The sequence below is a fragment of the Mandrillus leucophaeus genome, unplaced genomic scaffold (assembly GCF_000951045.1).
Source record: "Mandrillus leucophaeus isolate KB7577 unplaced genomic scaffold, Mleu.le_1.0 Scaffold344, whole genome shotgun sequence".
NCBI lineage: Eukaryota > Metazoa > Chordata > Mammalia > Primates > Cercopithecidae > Mandrillus > Mandrillus leucophaeus.
This window is the reverse complement of record NW_012103632.1, coordinates 16,248-36,749: the sequence shown is the minus strand read 5'-3', so window position 1 is coordinate 36,749 and position 20,502 is coordinate 16,248. Positions and strand designations below refer to the sequence as shown.

Genomic DNA, 20,502 nt, shown 5'->3' with positions numbered 1-20,502 from the left:
CTGTAGTGAGCTATGATTGTACCACTGCATTCCAGTTTGGGTAACAGTGAGACCCTGTCTCAAAAAAAACAAAAAAAAAAACAAAAAAAAAGTAATAATAGGCTGTGCTTGGTGGCTCATGCTTGTTGTAATCCTACCAGGCAGATTGCTTGAGTCTAGGAGTTCGAGACTAGCCTAAGCAACATGGCGAAATGCCATCTCTACAAAAAATACAAAAATTAGCCAGGAGTGGTGGCTCACACTTATAGTCCAGCTACTCGGGAGGCTGAGATGGGAAGATCGCTTGAGCCCAGGAGGTTGAAGTTGCAGTGAGCCAAGATCATGCACTCTAGCCTAGGTGACAGAGTGAGACCCAGTCTCAAAAAAAAAAAAAAAAAAAAAAAAAAGTAACAATAAATATTTGCAGGCCTATTTTATGAGATTGCTTAAACAAAAAAGGGACATATGATTAGGAAAACTTGTTCTTTTTGCTGTGATTAAAATGGCTTCACTATTACACAGAAAGTATAACGATGATAGTACAGAATGAACTCTTGTCAGCAAATACTGAAACAGAAAACACTGCTAAAGATTATAACATAATACACAATGTAGGAGGTTTATTGTATAGTCGAATAAAAATACAGATGTTTCTTAGAGTATTTGCTAAATTGTTTCAATAAAATGCACGAAGAACTTTTTGTAAACCTCTGAAGGAAAGAAAATAAACATATTCAGTAGAAAAATTAATTTTTTTAAAATGTCTTACAGAAAACTAGAATTGTAAGAACTGATGGAATATCTGATTTAATGGTTGGGGGCTGATAGGGTAAGGATGTCAAGATACCATTTCACAAATGGATTCCCTGGATCATTTCTAGGCAACCTTTTGAAACAAAGAAGGTAAAGCCTTTTTCAAGGGTCATTTAAAACCATTGATCAAGACTCAGATTGAAGCTGACCCAAATGACACCTATTCTCTGGGATTTGTTTCTAATTACTTTTGAATTAAAAATAGGCATCCTGAATTAGTATGTATATCAGCTAGGAAGTGTATTCAATCCGAGTAACAGACTGTCTTTCCCTATCCCAATATAATAATATATGTTATATATATTAACCCAACTGGGAGTGATTAAGAGTCACTCCTATTGTATTCACAATATGGCTGCCAGAGCACATGCCACAATGCCTACATTTCAGTCAGAAAGAAGGGAGAGAGTATTGGGCAAACAAAACTAGTACCAGCTGAGTTTGCCTAACAACTTTTACTTACAACTTTTTGGCTAGAATTATGTCACATGACCACCCCTACCTGCAAGGGGATTTGGGACATGTAGTTTTCTTTTTGTTGCTTTCCGCTCTTGTATTAACTTTGCTTATTTAGTTATTCTGATACTACTGGTCTGAAATACTCTTTTTTTAAAAGACAAATTTATGAGCCAAAGGTTTACTCAACTAAAAATAATAAGGAAAAAAAAGTCTGAAGGGTGAGGTAGGAAAAAAATATTATTTTATATTTAACGGGCTTACTGTTACAAGTTTTGTAAACTCATTTTGGTTTCTTTTAAGCGCTACACATAATATGGTAACACCAATAATAGTAGTTAAAAGTTATAAAATGCTTATTATTGCCAATAACTGTTTTACATGCTTTTTAAACATTAACTTACGACCTAGTGGGTTGTTTTTGAGACACTGTCTACTGAATTAAAAAGTTACTTGAGGGCTGGATGCAGTGGCTCATGCCTATAACCTCAAAACTTTGAAAGGCTGAGGTGGGTAGATTGCTTGAGTCCAGGAGTTTGAGACCAGCCTGGGCAACATGGTGAAACTCCATCTGTACAAAATATTTAAAAATTAGCTGGGCATGGTGACACATGCCTGTAGTCCAAGCTGCTAGGCAGGCTGAGGTGAGAGGATTGCTTGAGTCCGGGTGGTGGAGGCTGCCCTCCAGCCTGTGCAACAGAACAAGACCCTGTCTCCCACTGCCTACCCCCACAAAAAAAGAAAAAAATTAAACTCAAAGTTAGTGTTAAATTCTGTTCTCCTGTTTCCTTGTTGTATGTGTGTATTTGGCAAGGCACTTAATCTCTCACAGCTTCAGCATCTTACCTTTAAAATGAAATTAATAATACCTCAAAAACTTGTTGTAAGGTTTAATGACAATAATGTAAAGTGTCTAGTGTGATGATCAGCATGTAGTAAAGACTCAATAAATGGTAACCACTATTTTATACATGAAATTTTACATATTTTCATATAGAATGTTATGGTCAACAAAAAAGCAAGATTCAGCCAGGCATGGTGGCTCACACCTGTAATCCCAGCACTTTGGGAGGACAAGGCAGGTGGATCACAAGGTCAGGAGTTCAAGACTAGCCTGGCCAATATGGTGAAACCCCACCTCTACTAAAAATAATGAAAATTAGCCGGGCGTGGTGGCGCGTGCCTGTAGTCCCAGCTACTTAGGAGGCTGAGGCAGAAGAATCGCTTGAACCTGGGAGGCAGAGGTTGTAGTGAGCTGAGATCGTGCCACTGCACTCCAGGCTGGGCAACTGAGCGAGACTCCATCTCAAATAATAACAATAATAATAATAAAAATAAAACGCAAGATTCTAATTCTTTTGAAGCTTTTTTTAAGTCAGTGGAAAAATAAAACACAAATTTTAAAAAGCCAGCTTTGTTTTATATATTTTTCAGATCAATATTGAACTGTACAGATTGTTTGGCATAAAGCAGATTGTAATTTCTCACACCTCTGGAACTGTTAGTCCAATGGAAACTACACCTAGCACAATCAAAGCATTTCTCTCCAAACACTGTGCTGACCACCCAAACAACTGGGATGATCACCTATCAGCTGTTTCATTTGCCTTCAATGTAACTCACTTGGTACGTGCCTTTTTATAATTCTGTACTTCTGAGTTATGACTATTTATTGGCCAGATAAATGTTTTATTATAAAATTGACATTTATTTTCTTTAAAATAGGAACCTACTAAAAATACACCATATTTTCAAATGTTTAGTCGAAATCCTTATATGCCTGAGACTTCAGATAGTCTTCATGATGTGGATGGTGATAATACAAGTATGTTTGCCAAAATTCTAGATGCAATTAAAGAAGCTGATGAAATAATGGAGAATAAGACAACTTCACTGGGCCAGGTGATTCTATTCAATAGAAAAACTGTAATCTAAAACTTTATAAAGTTATATTTATTTTTTAAATTTCAGCATATACATGTGTGCATGTACACAGACACGCATACATACTTGCCATAACTTTTTATCCATCAGATTTTTATTGTCTTGATTAAATAGTTTACTAGCTATGACATGCTGAGGGGCAATAATGAGAAAGCTATGGATTTTGGAATCAAGTAGAGCCGGATTCAAATCTTTAGTCTTAACTGCTTTTGAGTTGTTTGACTTTGGCAAATTCCTTAACCTATCTTAGTTTACCTTCTATATAAAGTAGGGGTTAATAATACTGACTTGGAAATGTTGTTTTAAGAATTAAATATAATTCATGCCTACCTTTTAGTAGCATCTCAAGTAACCATTTTGTTGTAATATTCTCATTGTCTACATTTACCTTCAAGATATTATAGCTCTTCCATCTCTTCTTTTTCTTTTTACACTTGTAGATGGAGAACAACAATTTGGATGAACTAAATAAAAGCAAGATCATTGTTAAAAAGAAACCCAAACAATTAAATCCATTTCATTTAAAAGTGGGTCATGAAGTTTTAAGACAAAGGAAAAATTGGTGGAAGGATGGTCGTTTTCAATCTGAATGGGTTGGTCCTTGTGTCATAGACTATATTACAGAAAGTGGATGTGCTGTCCTGAGAGACAATACTGGGGTTAGACTGAAAAGACCTATCAAAATGTCCCACCTTAAGCCCTACATAAGAGAATCCAGTGAACAAGGTAAATACCTGTCACTTCTCTACATTTTTATTGCTTTGGGTAAGGAGAAAAGTTAAAAATAACAGAAACCTTTCTCCCTTCTTTTGTTATGTTTTCTTTTCCCTTCTTCATAAAATTTGTTAGCTATCCCAGGTAGTCTGTTTTATTACAGTGTCTCTGGAACTGTCAGGCCTGTGAGATTTTTTTTTTTTTTTTGAGACGACGTTTCCCTCTTTTTGCCCAAGCTGGAGTGCAGTGGCGCGATCTCGGCTCACTGCACCCTCCGCTTCCCAGGTTCAAGTAGGTCTCCTGCCTCAGCCTCTGAGTAGCCGGGATTACAAATGCGTGCCACCACGCCCGGCTAATTTTTTGTATTTTTAGTAGAAACGGTATTTCACCATGTTAGCCAGGCTGGTCTTCAACTCCTGATCTCAGGTGATGCACCTGCCTTGACCTCCTAAAGTGGTTGGATTACAGGTAGGAACCAGGGTGCCCAGGCATTTTTATTTTTTATTTCTAGTATGTTTTTCATAGTTTATGTGGGAGATACTGAACTTGTTTTCTTCTGAAGGAAAGATAACAGCTTAACATCATCTCTATTTTTGCTTTCTCAATGTTTTTTTTTTTAATTTTTTTTATTTTTTGAGACAGAGTCTCACTCTGTCCCCCAGGCTGGAGTGTGGTCGTGTAATCTCAGCTCTCTGCAACCTCTGCTTCCTGGGTTCAAGCAATTCTCGTGCGTCAGCCTCCCGAGTAGCTGGGATTATAGGCACATGCCACCATACCCAGCTAATTTTTTGTATTTTTGGTAGAAATGAGGTTTCACCATGTTGGCCAGGCTGGTTTTTAACTCTTGGCCTCAAGTGATTTGCCTGCCTCCGCCTCCCAAAGTGCTGGGATTGCGTGCATGTGCCATTGCACCTGGCCTCACAAATATTCTGTTAGTCACTTCGTGCCTCTTTTTGGTGTGAAAAACAGCACCTATGATCATTAATGCCAGAAGCAAACATACTGTCCAGAATCCAGTTGTGAGATAAATATTTGGGTACTTTAAAAATGCCATTAATTTTTAATATTGCTTTGTAGTTAGTTAGGTCATGGTTGGGGGCCAGGTGTGGGTGTGGAGTGGGGTATCCTCAGAATGCTATAAGGTGCTGTAAGAAGAGGTGATAGCACTCTGTAAACAAGTTATACTTGCCCCTAAATTTGACTGGTTCTGAACAGTCAAGATATCCTGTTCTCTGTAACTCTTTCTTTCATAGCCTAGTTAAGTGATGTTTTTGCCATGGCTTTTAGATTATGTTCCCCGCTTTATCAAGGCTTTTATTTTGTCCTAATGCATCTGCTTCCTAGAGCTTCTCTGAAGTGGATAACTGAGAGGGAGTTAATGGGTAACTTAGCCAGATGAAGCATTAATGTTATTTGGATATAAGTAACATTTAATGGAAAATATATTTATAAGAATATAAACAAGTTGTATGACAGGCTTTAGCAAATGTTAATAACAAAAAGAGTAACAACAACAAATAACCTACACATACCCTATGCCTTTTCTTAAGATGTAAAACCCTTGTGGGCTGCTTAGTAATGATAGCTCAACTCTGCTTCTAATCTGGGGTACAACTCTCATGTTAAAACCTCTTAGTACCTTCCCTTCTTGTGACAGACCCAGTTGTTTAGTCAGTAAACTTATCTTAAGCTATGTTCTAATCCTGAAAACTCACAAGTGCTTTCGTCTCTTTGTTAGAAGATAAAAGCTTGCATTGTTTGTGCCTCTTCTCAGTTCTGAGCTACCTTTAATGATCTCTCTCTTCTGCAAGTTAAGTAGGGAAAAAAAGGTTATACAAGTACGTGTTGTTCTGTCTTCTTTAGCGTGATTTTCCCCTTAATATTTGACATTCATGATTTGCTCACTCCTAATTTGTTAACCTTCTTTAATACAAAATTTACATTTAAAATTTTGCTAAACCAGGATCCATCAACATTTTGTAATTTGTTTTTAAGAAAAGAGTTTCTCAGAAAAGAAGTCAAATATTGTGCTTCTTCTGAACATTTCAGAACTCAGTATTTCAGAACTCATCTTCTCTGTTTGAGAACAGTCTCTAAACAGAGGCAGTATAATATTTGCCTCATACTTGAATTCTTTGCACAAGTTTCTTCCAGTAATATAAGGATAAGTAATATTGCAATATGACTACTGGTGTATGCATAAGGAACTTAAGACTAATAAATGAATCTGTTTTAGTTTTTGTTAACCAAAGGAACTACTGATCCGGTCATCCTAGAATCTGGTTCTTAACTACTTGATCCTTTTTTTACATTTTTCTCATTTGTAGAAATTCAAAGTAAGTGTGATTTCTGCCATCTTTTTCGTCTATATTACATATTTTCTTGAAAATCTTTTCCATGATTTTCTTGAAAATGACCTCACAAATTGATTTTAAAGAGTCCTTGAGCTGAATTAAAGCAAACAAAATGATTTTGAATAATCATTGAAATTTTTATTTGACATAAGTTTCGGTATGCTATAGCCAAAAGAACTATAAATTTATTTGTCCACATTTGTCATTGCTGCTCTTTGCTAGGCTTGAAATTTCATAGCGGTATTAAAGACTGTCTAAAGTAGATATACTTCTGTTGCCAACTTCTTATCCATTCTTATCTAGAACTAAATGTGGAGTGAGCACATTCAGTACTAGTTATATAATATTTGTCATTGCTATTTTAAGCAGGCCTGTTTGTTTTTTTGTGTAGTTCATTGCCAAGTGCTTTCTCAGACTATTTGGACAAGAAATCTTAAAATACTGTAGTGTCTTTTTGTAATCATAATGCTCCTCTTTGAAAGGAAAATTAATCTGACAGATTTTGCATAGTTTTGAATTTATTTTGTTTGTGATATATTTGGGTCTGCCTCACCCAAGATTTTAGCCTGATTTCCCTTCACAGTTGAAAGCCCCATTTGTGAAATGATTTTCATTATTGTATAAGTTTCTTCTTGTTGCCGTAACGAATTACTACAGATTTAATGGCTTTAAAACAACACACGTTTATTATCTTACAATTCTGAAGGTTAGAAGTTCAACATAGATCTTACTGGGCTAAAATCAAGGTATTGGCAGTGTTGTGTTCCTATCTGGACGCTCTAGAAAAGAATCCATTTTCTTGTCTTTTCCAGCTTCTAGAGGTTACCTTCATTTCTTGGCTTGTCCCTCTATCTTCAAAGCCAACAATAGTGGATTGAGTTTTTCTTACATCACCTTACTCCAATCTCCTCTTCTGCCTCCCTCTTCTGTATTTGAGGACCCTTGACCTTTGGCCTGCCCAAAAAGTCCAGGATTATCACCCTATTTTAAGGTCATCTGATTAGCAACCTTAATTCCATCGCTACCTAAATTCTCCTTCGCCATGTAAGGTTATATATTCACAGGATCCAAGGAGTAGTATGTTGACATCTTTAGGGGTCTATTATACTGCCTACTACAATTATGATCTGCATTCATGGAACAAAGCAAAGCACAGTCTCTATAGTATCAAGTCCATGATCTTGACATTATCATTAATATAGTTTATGCAGAGAGCCTTTCTTTGGCCTCTTAGTTAATATCATTTTTTCTTTCTTTCTCTCTTTTTTTTTTTTTTTTTTTTTGAGACAGGTTCTTACATGGTTGCCCGTGCTGGAGTGCAGTTGCACAATAATAGCTCACTGCAGCCTTGACTTCCTGGGCTTAAGCAATCTTCCCACATCAGCCTACCAAGTAGCTTGGAATACATGTATGCATCACCATGCCTGGCTGATTTTTTTATTTTTTATAGAGACAGGATCTTACTATGTTGCCCAGGTTGGCCTCAAACTTCTGGGCTCAAGCAGTCCTCCCACCTAGACCTCCCAGAGTGTTGGAATTACAGGTGTGAGCCATTGTGCCCAGTCCAGTTATATAATTTCTAAACCAACAGTTATTCAGTTCTCTATTGACAGTATTAGTTATTATAATGACAGTGATGTAGTATCAAGTTATAGTTATTATTTTGTCTTGAGAAAGGATATACTAGTATGGCAGCACATTCTAATAGTTTGAGGATTATCAGACCATATATAGGAGTAGTTTAGTCACTTCTCTTTAAAATAAGAAAAGTAGTCTGAAACCTTTATCTTTTTTTTCTGATTGAAGAAATAAATTAATCCAAATGAGACTTTTTTGAAGCTGTAATTTTTATTTATTTTTCTCCTTAGGGAAATTTAAAAATTGATTTTTTAATCTATTATTTTTACTCCTTAAAACAACATTAAGGCTGGGCGCAGTGGCTCATGCCTGTAACTCCAGCATTTTGAGAGGCCGAGGTGGGATTGCCTGAGCTCAGGAGTTTGAGACCAGCCTGGGCAATATACTAAAACCCCGTCCGTACAAAAAAATACAAAAATTAGCTGGGCATGGTGATACGCACCTTTAATCTTAGCTACTTAGGGGGCTGAGGCAGAGGATCACTTGAGCCTGGGAGATTGAGCTGCAGTGAGCCAAGATTGCACCACCACTGCACTCCAGCCTGAGTGACAAAGTGAGACCCCATCTTTTTTTTTTTTTTTTTTTGAGATGGAGTTCAACTCTTGTTGCCCAGGCTGGAGTGCAGTGGTGCGATCTTGGCTCACTGCAACCTCTGCCTCCTGGGTTCAAGTGATTCTCTTGCCTCGGCCTCCCAAAGTGCTGGGATTACAGGCATGAGCCACCACGCCTGGCTGAGGCCCCCTCTCTTAAAAAAAAAAACCCTACAATAAAAATGAGTATCAAAACTGCTGATTAACACCTTCCTGAAATATCTTGAAAATATTTTAATTTCAAAGAAACTAAAGACTCATTCAGTCTTGTCAAAACTGTGATGATGCTTTCATCAAACAGATGTCATAATCATAATTAATAGAATGAGAAAAAATACTTAGTGAAATGTATTATGTAATGTAACTGACTGGAAAAGATCTTTAATGTGATATGTTTGTTTACTCCCCACCTCTGTGTTTTGAGGGCAAAAAGTTTAATCATGTTCTTTTCTGTATCCCTAACTCAGGATTGTTTTAGATTAGTGCTGTCCAATAGATTAATAATAATACAGGAGCTATGTAATTTAAAATTTTCGAGTAGCCACATTTTGAAAGGTACAGAAATAAGTGAAAATAACCTTAATAATATATTTTATATAACCCAGTATCCAAAATATTATTTGTTCAACATGTAAGGCCCCAAGAGTCTCTTTTCTGATTATCTTTATTGAAATTAAAGAGCATTTCTCTTAGCTCCAGTAGATTTAGACCATAGTAGGAGTTGAAACACATTTAACCTTGCAAATGAATGAGAATTTTTTTTCTAAACAAGCAGGCCTTTGACATATTCAGAGTAGTTTTCTATTGTGTATAAAGTGATTTATGTAGAATTTGCTGAGTGTAGTCCTTGTTCTCTACAGTTTTATTACAATAAGTTACTTTAAAGATTAATTTTTTTACAAGAAAAAGTGTGTGTGTGTGTGTGTCTTATTTTACTTACATACAAAAGCTCTCCTCTTAAAATCAAGTGAGGTGGGTAATGTCCATTTGTTTCTAACCAGTGTAACTAGGAGGTACTCAAGTTCAAGGTCTCTGAATCCATTTCAGCAAATTAAAATGATAATTTCTAAGAGCTTTACATCTAGGCATATTTTTTCCCTATTGACATATGTTTACTAGACATATTTTTCTAAAATAGTCCTACTTCATCTGTATGGAAAAACTTTTACAGACAGAAAACCTCCCAGTTAATCCTCTGAAAGAGTCTTTAGACATTTCTTAAATGCCTATGGTATCTGCCATCACTGATAATTTTGCAGGAGTGTACAGGTCTTGAACCTATGGAATTCTCTATGACTTAGTAGAAAATTTCATCAGCAACACTTTTACCCTACTTAACCTTTTAAAGTTCTCTTATAAACTACTTCTTAGCCTTTTCTAGTATTAACAGTAGGGTAGTTGCAAACTTTGATGTTAAACCTCTAGCAACATACTCTGAAAGTGTTTCGAGTTTATTGATCATGTTTTTTTCCCTCTTGCTGCTATTGGGTATAACACATCTCATGTGTTGTTTTGTTGTTGTTGAGAAAGAGTCTTGCTCTGTCACCTAGGCTGGAGTGCAGTGGTGCAATCTCACCTTACTGCCATCTCCACCTCCTGGGTTGAAGCGATTCACCTAAGCCTCTCAAGTAACTGGGATTACAGGCACATGCCACCATGCCTGTTTTTGTATTTTTAGTAGAGACGGGGTTTCGCCGTGTTAGCCAGGTTGGTCTCGAACTCCTGACCTCAAGTGATCTGCCCACATCGGCTTCCCAAAGTGCTGGGATTACAAGCATGAGCCACTGCCCAGCCGCATGATTTTTTTTTTTTTTTTGTCTTTCAGAATTATGGGCAGAATAAATGACCATACGAGCCCAAGCCCACTTATGCCATCTTTTGGTAGAGAGAATAGCTTTGTGTGATCTATTAAAGTTTGTAAATTGAAAGTTGTTAAATGCATGAACTTCTGGGATTGAAATAGGTTCAGTGAGCTATTTGTAATAATGTTATGAGGATGAGTAGAGTTGGATTGATTTTTCAAAATATACTGGCAAATTCATCTGTTCTGAGACACTTAATATACTAGTAAATTCATCTGTTCTGAGACATTGGTCTCTAATCTAAACAGGCATTTAATCTTCCTTTCGCTTTTTTGATCTTAAAATTTGAGGGCTCCTTAACCCATTAACATCTTCAGGAGACCAACCTAGGCAACACAGTTAGCCAGGCATGGCGCCATGTGCCTATAGTCTCAGCTACTCGGGAGTCTGAGGTGAGAGGATCACTTGAGCCCAGAAGGTCAACGATGCAGTGAGCTGTGATCATGCCATTGCACTCCAGCCTCGGTGACAGAGCAAGACCATGAATGAATGAATGAATGATAAGTAAATAAAGATAAATATATCTATATCTATATTCTGATGTTTTGGGGGAACATTTAGAAAGAGAAGGCAGGGGTCCAGGAAGTTAATCAGCTTTGGTAAAAGAGTTTCTTTTAGTAATGGATTGAAATATCAGATAGGGAGGAATCCTTTTATACATATTAGTCTGTATATAGAAGATTTGCCATCAGTTTAACATTCATTTTAAACATTTTTTTCTTGATGGTGATGATATATTTGCTCAACGTACAATAAAAGACTGACAAGGAAGACTCCCTGTCAGCACTTCAGTATGGCTTAGGTAGACCTTAAAAGTTTCTAAGAGTTTTGGTGTCAAATTAGATTTAAATAAGCTAAGCTTTTTACACTACTCCATTGCAACCTACTTTCTTACACATTGTCACATAAGCCTGAGTTGGCATGTTGTTTTTAACTTCATACTGTAACAATTTGATATTATTTTTCCAATATGGGTTTTATAAAGATTAGAAAATTATGTCAACTTGTAAATGCAAGGATTTAATAATTATATTTGTTAAAATAATTTTATGACCCTATTAATTCACCCAGAAATGCTTTACAGAAGCATATTAAAGATAACATTATCAAAAATAGTTTTATATTTTTTTTTTTTTTTTTTTTTGAGATAAGGTCTTAGTCTGTCACCCATGCTGGAGTGCAGTGGTGCCATCATGGCTCACTGCAACCTCAATCTCCCAGGCTCAAGTGATCCTTCCACCTCAGCCTCCTAAGTAGCTAGGACCACAGACACCCTCAACCACACCTTGCTAATTTTTTTGTATTTTTTGTAGAGACGAGTTTTTTTTTTTTCCGCCGTGTTGGCCAGGCTGATCTCTAACTCCTGGGTTTAAGCAATCCACTGGCTTTGGCTTTGGAGTGCTGAGATTACAGGCGTCAGGCACTGTGCACAGCCTTATAATTTTATTTTTAATCTATACCATAATTTTCACTCCTATCCTGTGTTCCTCATACATACATATCTACCGAAGACAGGTCTAGGGAATAGAAAAATGGCTGTTTTAAAATCCTTGACCTTTCCTGCATTTTTTATGTATGAACTGTCAAATGTATATGTCATTTTTTTTTTCTTCTTTGACATTCATATTTATTTAGTAGACCGTAGAACTCCCTAGAAGTTAATCTTGATAGTTAATTTTTATTACTTGGGATTTTATTCCTCACTTAAAATTGTTTAATTAAAAAATATGCTTAATTATAATTCTAAAAGTCAAATGTATGATTTTTCTTGTTTCAGAAAGTCTTTATCTCTTGCAAGGATCAGTAGTGGCAGATCATGACTACATTGGATTACCTGAAATTCCGGTTGGAGCATATCAAGCAAATATTCTGGTGGAAGATGCAACTATTGGTATAGTTGATAATGAATTACTGACATCAAGCAAGGATCGTGAACTATTAGAATATAGAAATACGAAAATCTCTCCATTGATAGACGATCATAGTACTCTTGAAAAGCAGACTTTCAGTCTGTTGGACTCTTCAAACCAGGTTCTTGAATACTTAAGTTAGTAAATACCAAAATTTATTTAAAGTGCTTGTTTAGAATGTATAAATTCTTAATGATATTCATTAAAAAAGGTTGTATAGAAGAAGTATCTTGACACATTCTTAATGACTAATTTCTGAAGGTTTATTTTATAGTTATTATCTAAAATTGTGCCACATTTGAATATCAGTATACATATGTATGAAGGCAAAGGAACATGTAATATATAGAATTCACTTCTTCTTCTAAAAAGAGAACAGGCAAAGCACCCCTACTTCTTAGGAAATAAATTCCAGCCCAAATCTCTCAAACCTTTGTACGGTTTTGGTACCGTTTCTCAGTTTTAAATTTTCTGAAATTCTCTACCTTTTAAACAGTAAGTTTGAACTACCTTGAGTGGAATTTATAAATATTGAATCAACTGTAACAATGAATGAAATGAAGCTGCTTTCTGTTTCATTAGAACTTCTAAAAACAAGATTGTATGAAAAAATATAGGATTATTTAATGAGCTTTCACAGGATGTTGGTAATTTCAAGTTATCTAATTGGTTAGATAGGGTCAGGATTAGGGTCTGAAACTATGTATTGGTTGGGAAGCATTTGTTTATTTTCATACTATATATTAAAGATAAAACCATCAGCCAGGCATGGTGACCCACACCTGTAATCCCAGCACTTTGGGAAGCCAAGGCAGGATGATCACTTGACCCCAGGAGTTTGAGACCAGCCTGGGCAACACAGGGATTCCCCATCTCTTCAAAAAATGTTTAAAAATTAGCTGGGTGTGGTGGCACATGCCTGCGGTCCCAGCTACTCAAGAGGCTGAAGTAGGAGCATTGCTTGACCCCAGGATGTCGAGGCTGCAGTGAGCCGTGCTCATGCCACTGCTCTCCAGCCTGGGTGACAAGGCAAGACCTGTCTCAACAACAACAAAAAAAGTGTCCATTAAGAATTTTTTTCTGCAATCAAAAAACATGAAATAACCAGTGTCAAGATTTTAAACTGTAATTTCTATGATATTCATAAATATAGAATAAATATTGTTCAATAAATACTTATTCTAAAGCACTGTGAAAAGAACTGTGGGAAGTAAAAGATGAGTCAAATGTGTACCTCATTCTTATAAAGGACTTACTGTCTGGTAAGTAATAAACTATGTAAGCCATGTACAACACAAGTTAAGGCATGCTAAATTGCAGAAGGCAGGTGTAGATAATGTACTTAGGGAGGCAAAAAAGAGAGAAGTTGTTTTTACATAGGAAATTTGTGTTTATCCTTATGGAAGAAGGATCATTTAAGCTTGACTTTGAAGAATGTTTAAGATTTGGTAAATGGATACAAAAGAATTAGGGGAGAAGTAATACACAGAAATGGAAAAGTATTTTAATGGTTCATAAAAGGGCAGGGCTTCTTGTTGTCTACACTTCCTCGGATATAAAGTAAAGAAGCAAGATGAGGGATAAAGCTGAAAAGGTAAGTGGGAAGCCTTATGGAGACCTTTTAATACTATTAAGGATTGATATGTGTCCCTCCCAAAACTTGTGTTGAAGTCTTAACCTCCAAGACTTCAAAATGTGATCTTATTTGGAAATGAGGTTGTTGCAGGTGTAGTTAGTTAAGATGAGATCATATTTCAATAGGGTGGGTTCTAATACAGTATTACTGGTGTTCTGATAAAAGGCGGAAATTTGAACACAGACTCAAGGAGAATGCCATGTGAAGATAAAGGCAGAGTTTAATATGATGCTTCTGTAAGCCAAGAAATGGCAAAGATTGCCAGAAAACCACCAGAAATTAGGGGAGAGGCATTGAATACATTTTTCCTCATTCCTCAGAAGACCAACCCTGTCAATACCTTATCTCAGGCTTTTGCCTCCAGAACTGTGAGACAATAAAATTCTGTTATTTCAGGCATCCAGTTTGTGGGACTTTGTTACAGTAGCTCTAGCAATAATACAAATGCCTGGCTAAATTATTTCTTTTCTGAGAGCAAAAACTTTGTATAGGAAAGTGTCATAATCAGAACTGTGTTTTTGGAAGTTTAATCAGACAACTAGTAAAGAATAGGTTAGAAGAGGAGAAAACAAGGCATGGAGATTAGTTGAGAGGACTTTGCAGTGATGATGAATAATAAAAACCTAAACTAGGCCTGTAGCATTGGTAATGAATACAGTCGTCTTAAGATCGTTACAGAATATCTCACATATTTTATTTCACAACCATACTAAACAGTGATGTGATATCAAAAATGGAGACCTGGGATATTCTGATTACTCATTTAAGAAGAAAGATTTTGTTTAATATAGGCGAAAGGAAAAGTGTTTAGTGTAGGGTGTGAATCTAGGACCTCATCTTATACCACAGACCAAATAAACTTCAAACAGAATTCCAGGAAGAAAAATTTTTTTTTAAAAAGTATTATTGTTTCAAACAGTGCTACCTATCCTGCTTTCCTCAGCAGAACAAAGTTTAGAAGAGAGTCATATTAGAACATCTTTTTGATAAATATAAGTGGCTGTCTTTTTCTTAGCTCAAATGAAGTAACTTCTTTTTAATGATTATCTGACTCAAAATCAGCCTCTTTTCCCCCCATTTCAAGAAGGTGATTCGTATTGAGTCATTTTAAAATAACCAACTCTAAACATTTTTTTTTTAAATTTTTGCTTCTCCTAAGTAGTGTCTCATTAAACAGACTTTTATCCTGTGTTTACTAGTCATGTTAGGCTAGATTATTCTGTGTCTGCAAACCACTGCCAAAATCTTAGTAACTTAACAAAGCTTCATTTCTTGGACTCCCCCACGTATTTCTCTTTGTTCATCAAGGGCTTGTCTGCATTTTCATCACCACTTCTGGATGTGGGGCCATGGTTCCCCATCTCTGGAATAACAGGTCACCATGACAAGGGAAGGAAAACATGATGAACTGAGCATTAGATCTTAACAGTTGCTGCAAAGTTATGCACATCTTTCCTACAAAGGAGAAACATAGCTACACAGTACTAATTGGTATGGGGTTTCTTTTTGTGGTGACAACAGTGTTCTAAACTTAGTAGTGATGATTTCATAACTTTGAATATACTAAAATCTACTGAAATGTACACTTGAAAATGTACTTCAGGTAGGCATCCACAGTTCCAGGCTCCAGGCCAGTCCCTGTGGCTCAGGGTCCAGGTCTTCCCCAGTAGACTCCAGAGGCAGGCTGGCCCCTGAGGACCCAGGTATCAGGCCAGCCCCCCATAAGGACCCCACCCTTTGCCCACCATGAACCTCTGGACTGGCAGACTGGTGAAGGACTTTCTCTGCCAGAGCCAGTCTATGAAGACTGGAAGAGGTGCCTACTTTTTTTAATGTGCAGATGCCAACACAGACTGCAAGAATCATGAATAATCAGGGAAACAGGATGCTACCAAAAGAACAACAACAAAAAGCACCAGTAAATGACCATAAAGAAATGGCCATCTAAAAACTGCCTGAGAAAGAATTCAAAACAATTATCTAAAACAAGCCCAATGAGCTACAAGAGGGCACAGACAACCAACCAAAATCAGGAAATTTACATGAAGAAATTGAGAAGTTAGAGAGAAAGCATATTTAAAATTAAACTTTAGAGCTCAAAAAGACAGTAACTGCACTGACAAATTCCATAAAGAACTTCAAGAGCATACTTGATCAAGCAAAATAAAGAATCAACAAGCTCAAAGAGCCTTTGAAATTGCCTTGTTAGAGGAAACAAAAGTGAGGAAAGCTTATGGGCCTTTGAGACGCCATCAAGTAAACAAAAATATGCATTATGGGAATTCTAGAAGAAGCAGAGACAGAGAAAAAGGAAGAAAGCTTATTAAAGACATAAAGACAGAAAACTTCCCAAATCTGGAGACTGAAATGAACATCCATATCTAGGAATCCCAAGGAACCCCACATAGATGAAGTATAAAGAAATCTCCCCTGAAACATTGAACTTGAAAAGTTTCAAGTTCTCAAACTTTTAAAGCAGCAACAGAAAAGTAACTTATTACATGCAAAAGAACCTTCATAAAACTATCAGCAGATACCTTGCAAACCAGAAGAGTGGAATGATATATTTAGCCAAAGAAACTCAACCAAAAGTCCTATACCAAACAAGGCTGTTCTTCATAAATGTAGAAGAGACAAAAACTTGCCCAGAAAAAAAGCGGTGTGGGAATTTGACACACTAGACCTGTCTCACAGAAAATTCTAATGGGAATTCTTCAAGTTGAAATAAAAGATGCTAGTTAACAACATGAAAACATATTAAAGTATTAAACTTAATGTAAAGGTAAGAACATAGTCAAATTCAGAATACTGTAATGGTGGTATGTAAATTGCTTTTAACTCTAGTATGAAAGTTAAAAGACAAAAATATTTCTTAAACTAGCTACAGTAATGTGTTAATGGATACATGTTATCTAACGACATTAAGATATTAATAACAAAACATGGGGAGAGAAGAAATTTAAAAAGTGTAAAGTTTTTGTATATAATCAGAATTAAGTTGTTTTCAGCTTAACATAGACTTATGTAACTATATTTTAGATGAGCATCATGGTAACCACAAAGAAAAAAAACCTGTAGTAGATACACAAAAGATAAAGAGAAAGGAGTCACAGTATACTGCCACAAGACATTGTTATATCACAAAGGAAGACAGAAAGAGGAAGAGAGGGAAAAGGACCTACAAAACAGTGAAAACAATGAACAAAATAGCTGTAGTACATCCGTAACTATCAGTAATTACTTTAAATGCATTAAATTCTTCCATCAAAAGAGTGACTGAATGGATTAAGAACAACAAGCTCTAACTATGTGGTGACTAGAGGGGACTTCAGATTAAGGATGCACATAGACTAAAAGTGACAGGATGGAAAAAGATATTCCATGCAAATGGTACTCAAAAGAGAGCACAGTGGCTACACTTACATCACACAAAATAGATTTTAAGTCCAAAGCTTTCACAAAAGACAAGGTTATTATATAATGGTAAAGGGGTCAATTCATCAGGAAGATACTAGAATTGTAAATATATATATACACCCAACATTGGAACACCTAAATATATAAAGCAAATAGTAACAGAATTAATGAAGAAATAGCAATACAATAATAGTTGGAGACTTTAATGCCCTCCTTTCACTAATGGATAGATCATCCAGGCAGAAAATCAACATGGAAATAGCAGACTTGAACAGCACTATAGACCAATTGAACCTAACAGTATATGCAGAACATTCCTATTCATTAGTAGCAGAATACACATTCCTTTCAAGTGCATACAGGACGGTCTCCAGGGTAGGTCATGTTAAGCCACAAAGCAAGTGTTAATGAATTTAGGAAGATATTAAAAGTATGTCAAGTATCTTTTTTGACTCAAGTAGTATGAAACTAGAAATCCAAAATGGGGAAAACTGAAGAACGTGCAAGTGTGTAGAAATTCAACAACATAACTCCTGAACAACCAATGGGTCAAAAAAGAAGTCAATACTGAAATGTAAAAATATCTTGAGACAAGAGGGAAACAAAATAACCAGACCTTATAGAGCAAAAGCAGTTCTAAGAGAGTAGGTTATAGCATTCTTTTTAAAGAAATAACCTGACTCTACACCTCAAGGACTAGAAAAAGAACTTAAGCACAAAGCAGAAAAAAAGGAGATAAATGACAGAGCAGAGATAAGCATAATAGAGAGTAGAAAAATAGTAAATGTCAATGAAATGAAGAGTTAGTGTTTAGAAAAGATAAACTAAATTGATAAGCCCTTAGTGAGACTAAGAAAAAAGAGAAAAGATTTAAAATTATAAGTGTAAGAATAAATATGATCACTGATATCAGCAAAATAGAAAGGAGCATAAGACTCAACTGTGAGCAATTATATGCCAACAAATTGGATAACCTAGAAGAAATTGATAAATTCCTGGGAATATACAAACTACCAAGATTGAATCATGAAGAAACAGAAAGTCTGAACAGAGCCATATAACAAGTAAAGAGATTGTGTCAGTAATCAAAAACCCTTCCAGCAAAGAAAAGACCAAAACCTGATGACTCCATTGGGGAATTCCACCAAACATTTAATGAAGAATTAACACCAATCCTTCTCAAACTCTTCCAAAAAATTGAAAAGTAAGAAACATTTCCATACTCATTGTGCAAAACTACTGTTATCCTGATACCAAAGCTGGATAAGGAAACTACAAGGAAAGAAAATTGTGGGCCAATATTCCTGATGAACATAGATGCACGTATTCACAACAAAATACTAGCAAATTGATTCCAATAATACATTAAAAGGATTATACACCATGAACAAATGAAAGTTATCCCTGATGTGCAAAGATACACGTGTCTCAATATACACAAATTAATAAATATGATACACCACATGAATAGAATTGAAGGATAAAGTTTTATGATCACCTCACTCAATGCAGAAAGAACATTTGACATAAATATTTTTTCATCATAATATCTTTCAACAAATTAGGTATAGAAAGAATGTACCTCAACGTAATAAAGGTCATGTATGATAAGCCAAAGCTAACATCATACTCAGTGGTGAAAATCTGAAAACTTTTACTGTAAGATCAGGAGGAAGACAATGGTGCCCACCCTCACCACTACTATTCAATATAGTACCATTGTTTCTCCATATCTGCAGGTTTTGCATCCATGGACTCAACCAATCATAGATGAAAAATATTTAAACAATAATATACAATAAAAAATACAAAAAAACCTATTTAAGATTTACATTGTATTAGCTATTACAAATAATCTAAAAATTATACAGGAGGATATGCATAGGTATTTGCAAGTACTGTGCCATTTTATATAAGAGACTTGAACATCCACAGATTTTTGTTATCCTTGAGGGGTCCTGAAGCCAATCTCCTGCAGATGCCAAGAAACAACTGTATTAGAAGTCTTAGCTAGAGCAATTACGCAAGAAAAAGAAAAAGGCATCCAAATCAGAATGGAGGAAGTAAAATTATTTGTTTGCAGATGGCATGATCCCATATATAGAAAATCCTAAAGACCCACCAAAAGCTGTTTGAACTAATAAATTTAATACAGTTACAGGATACAAACTCAATGTACAAAAATCATTATTGTTTCTCTGCACTAACAACCATCTGAAAAAGAAATCAAGGAAATCCTATTTACAATAATGCAAAAAATACTTTGGAGGTGAAAGTTCTGTATACTGAAATCTATAAAACATTGAATAAAGAAATTGAAGATTGTGCAAATGAAAAACTATCCCATGTTCATGGATTGGAAGAATATTTAAAAGTTCAGATACCACAAAGTGCTCGACAAATTCAGTGCAATCCCTGTCAAAATTTCAACAGCATTTTTCACAGACATAGAAAAAGCAATTCTAAAACTTGAGTGGGACCACAAGAGAATGAGTAGTCAAATCAGTCTTAAGCAAAAAGAACATAGCTGGGATTAGTGAGGCCAGGATGGCCGACTAGAAGCAACAGCAATTGGAGGCATCAATTGAAAAGAACCAAAATAGCATCCGAATCCTGCAGTGGCAAATGAGGTATCCAGGTTCTGTCATCAGGACTGACTAGGTAGCTGGCATGACCCATGGAGATGAAGGAAGAGCTGTGTAGTACGGCGGCCCACCTCAGAGCCACACGGGACTGGGGAGCCCTCATCCCCAGCCAAGGAAGGCAGTGAGTGAGCATGCTACCAAGCCTGGCGAACCATCCTTTTTCCACGGAACTGTACAACACCACTGGGTCCTTGGGTTCCAATGACAGAGCCATGCAGATTCTCAACAACCACTCAGCTAGAATCTGCCTGCTGAGTTCCTGAGGGGAGGGGCAGCTATTGCCACTGCGGTGGCTGTCTGTGGTCTAAGCTATCTGAGCTCCTTGGGAGAGGGGTGGCAGCCAACACTGTGGCTGCTAGCTACCTAACACACTAAGCTCCTTGTGGGGAAGGGCAGCAGCCGTCGCTATAGCTCCGGGCTGCACTTACCCTGCTGGAGCCAGGGAGACTGGATGGCTGGACCCAAGAGGTATCCCCACAGCCCAGGACACCAGTTGTGGGAGACCACTGCCAGATTGCCTCTTCAGGCCAGACCCTGATACATC

The 20,502-nt window shown here is 36.4% G+C and overlaps 1 protein-coding gene across 1 annotated transcript in view; it reads left to right on the top strand.

The window, feature by feature from the left end:
• The window catches only part of GIN1 (gypsy retrotransposon integrase 1), a 32,177-nt gene extending 19,689 nt beyond the window's left edge, over nt 1-12,488 (top strand). Inside the window, exons 5-8 of the mRNA XM_011989022.1 lie at nt 2,683-2,874; nt 2,974-3,150; nt 3,633-3,918; nt 12,128-12,488. Coding sequence (XP_011844412.1) covers nt 2,683-2,874; nt 2,974-3,150; nt 3,633-3,918; nt 12,128-12,402 — 930 coding nt within the window. The 3' untranslated portion in view covers nt 12,403-12,488. The remainder of the gene's footprint in view (nt 1-2,682; nt 2,875-2,973; nt 3,151-3,632; nt 3,919-12,127) is intronic.
• Nucleotides 12,489-20,502: the final 8,014 nt, after the last annotated feature.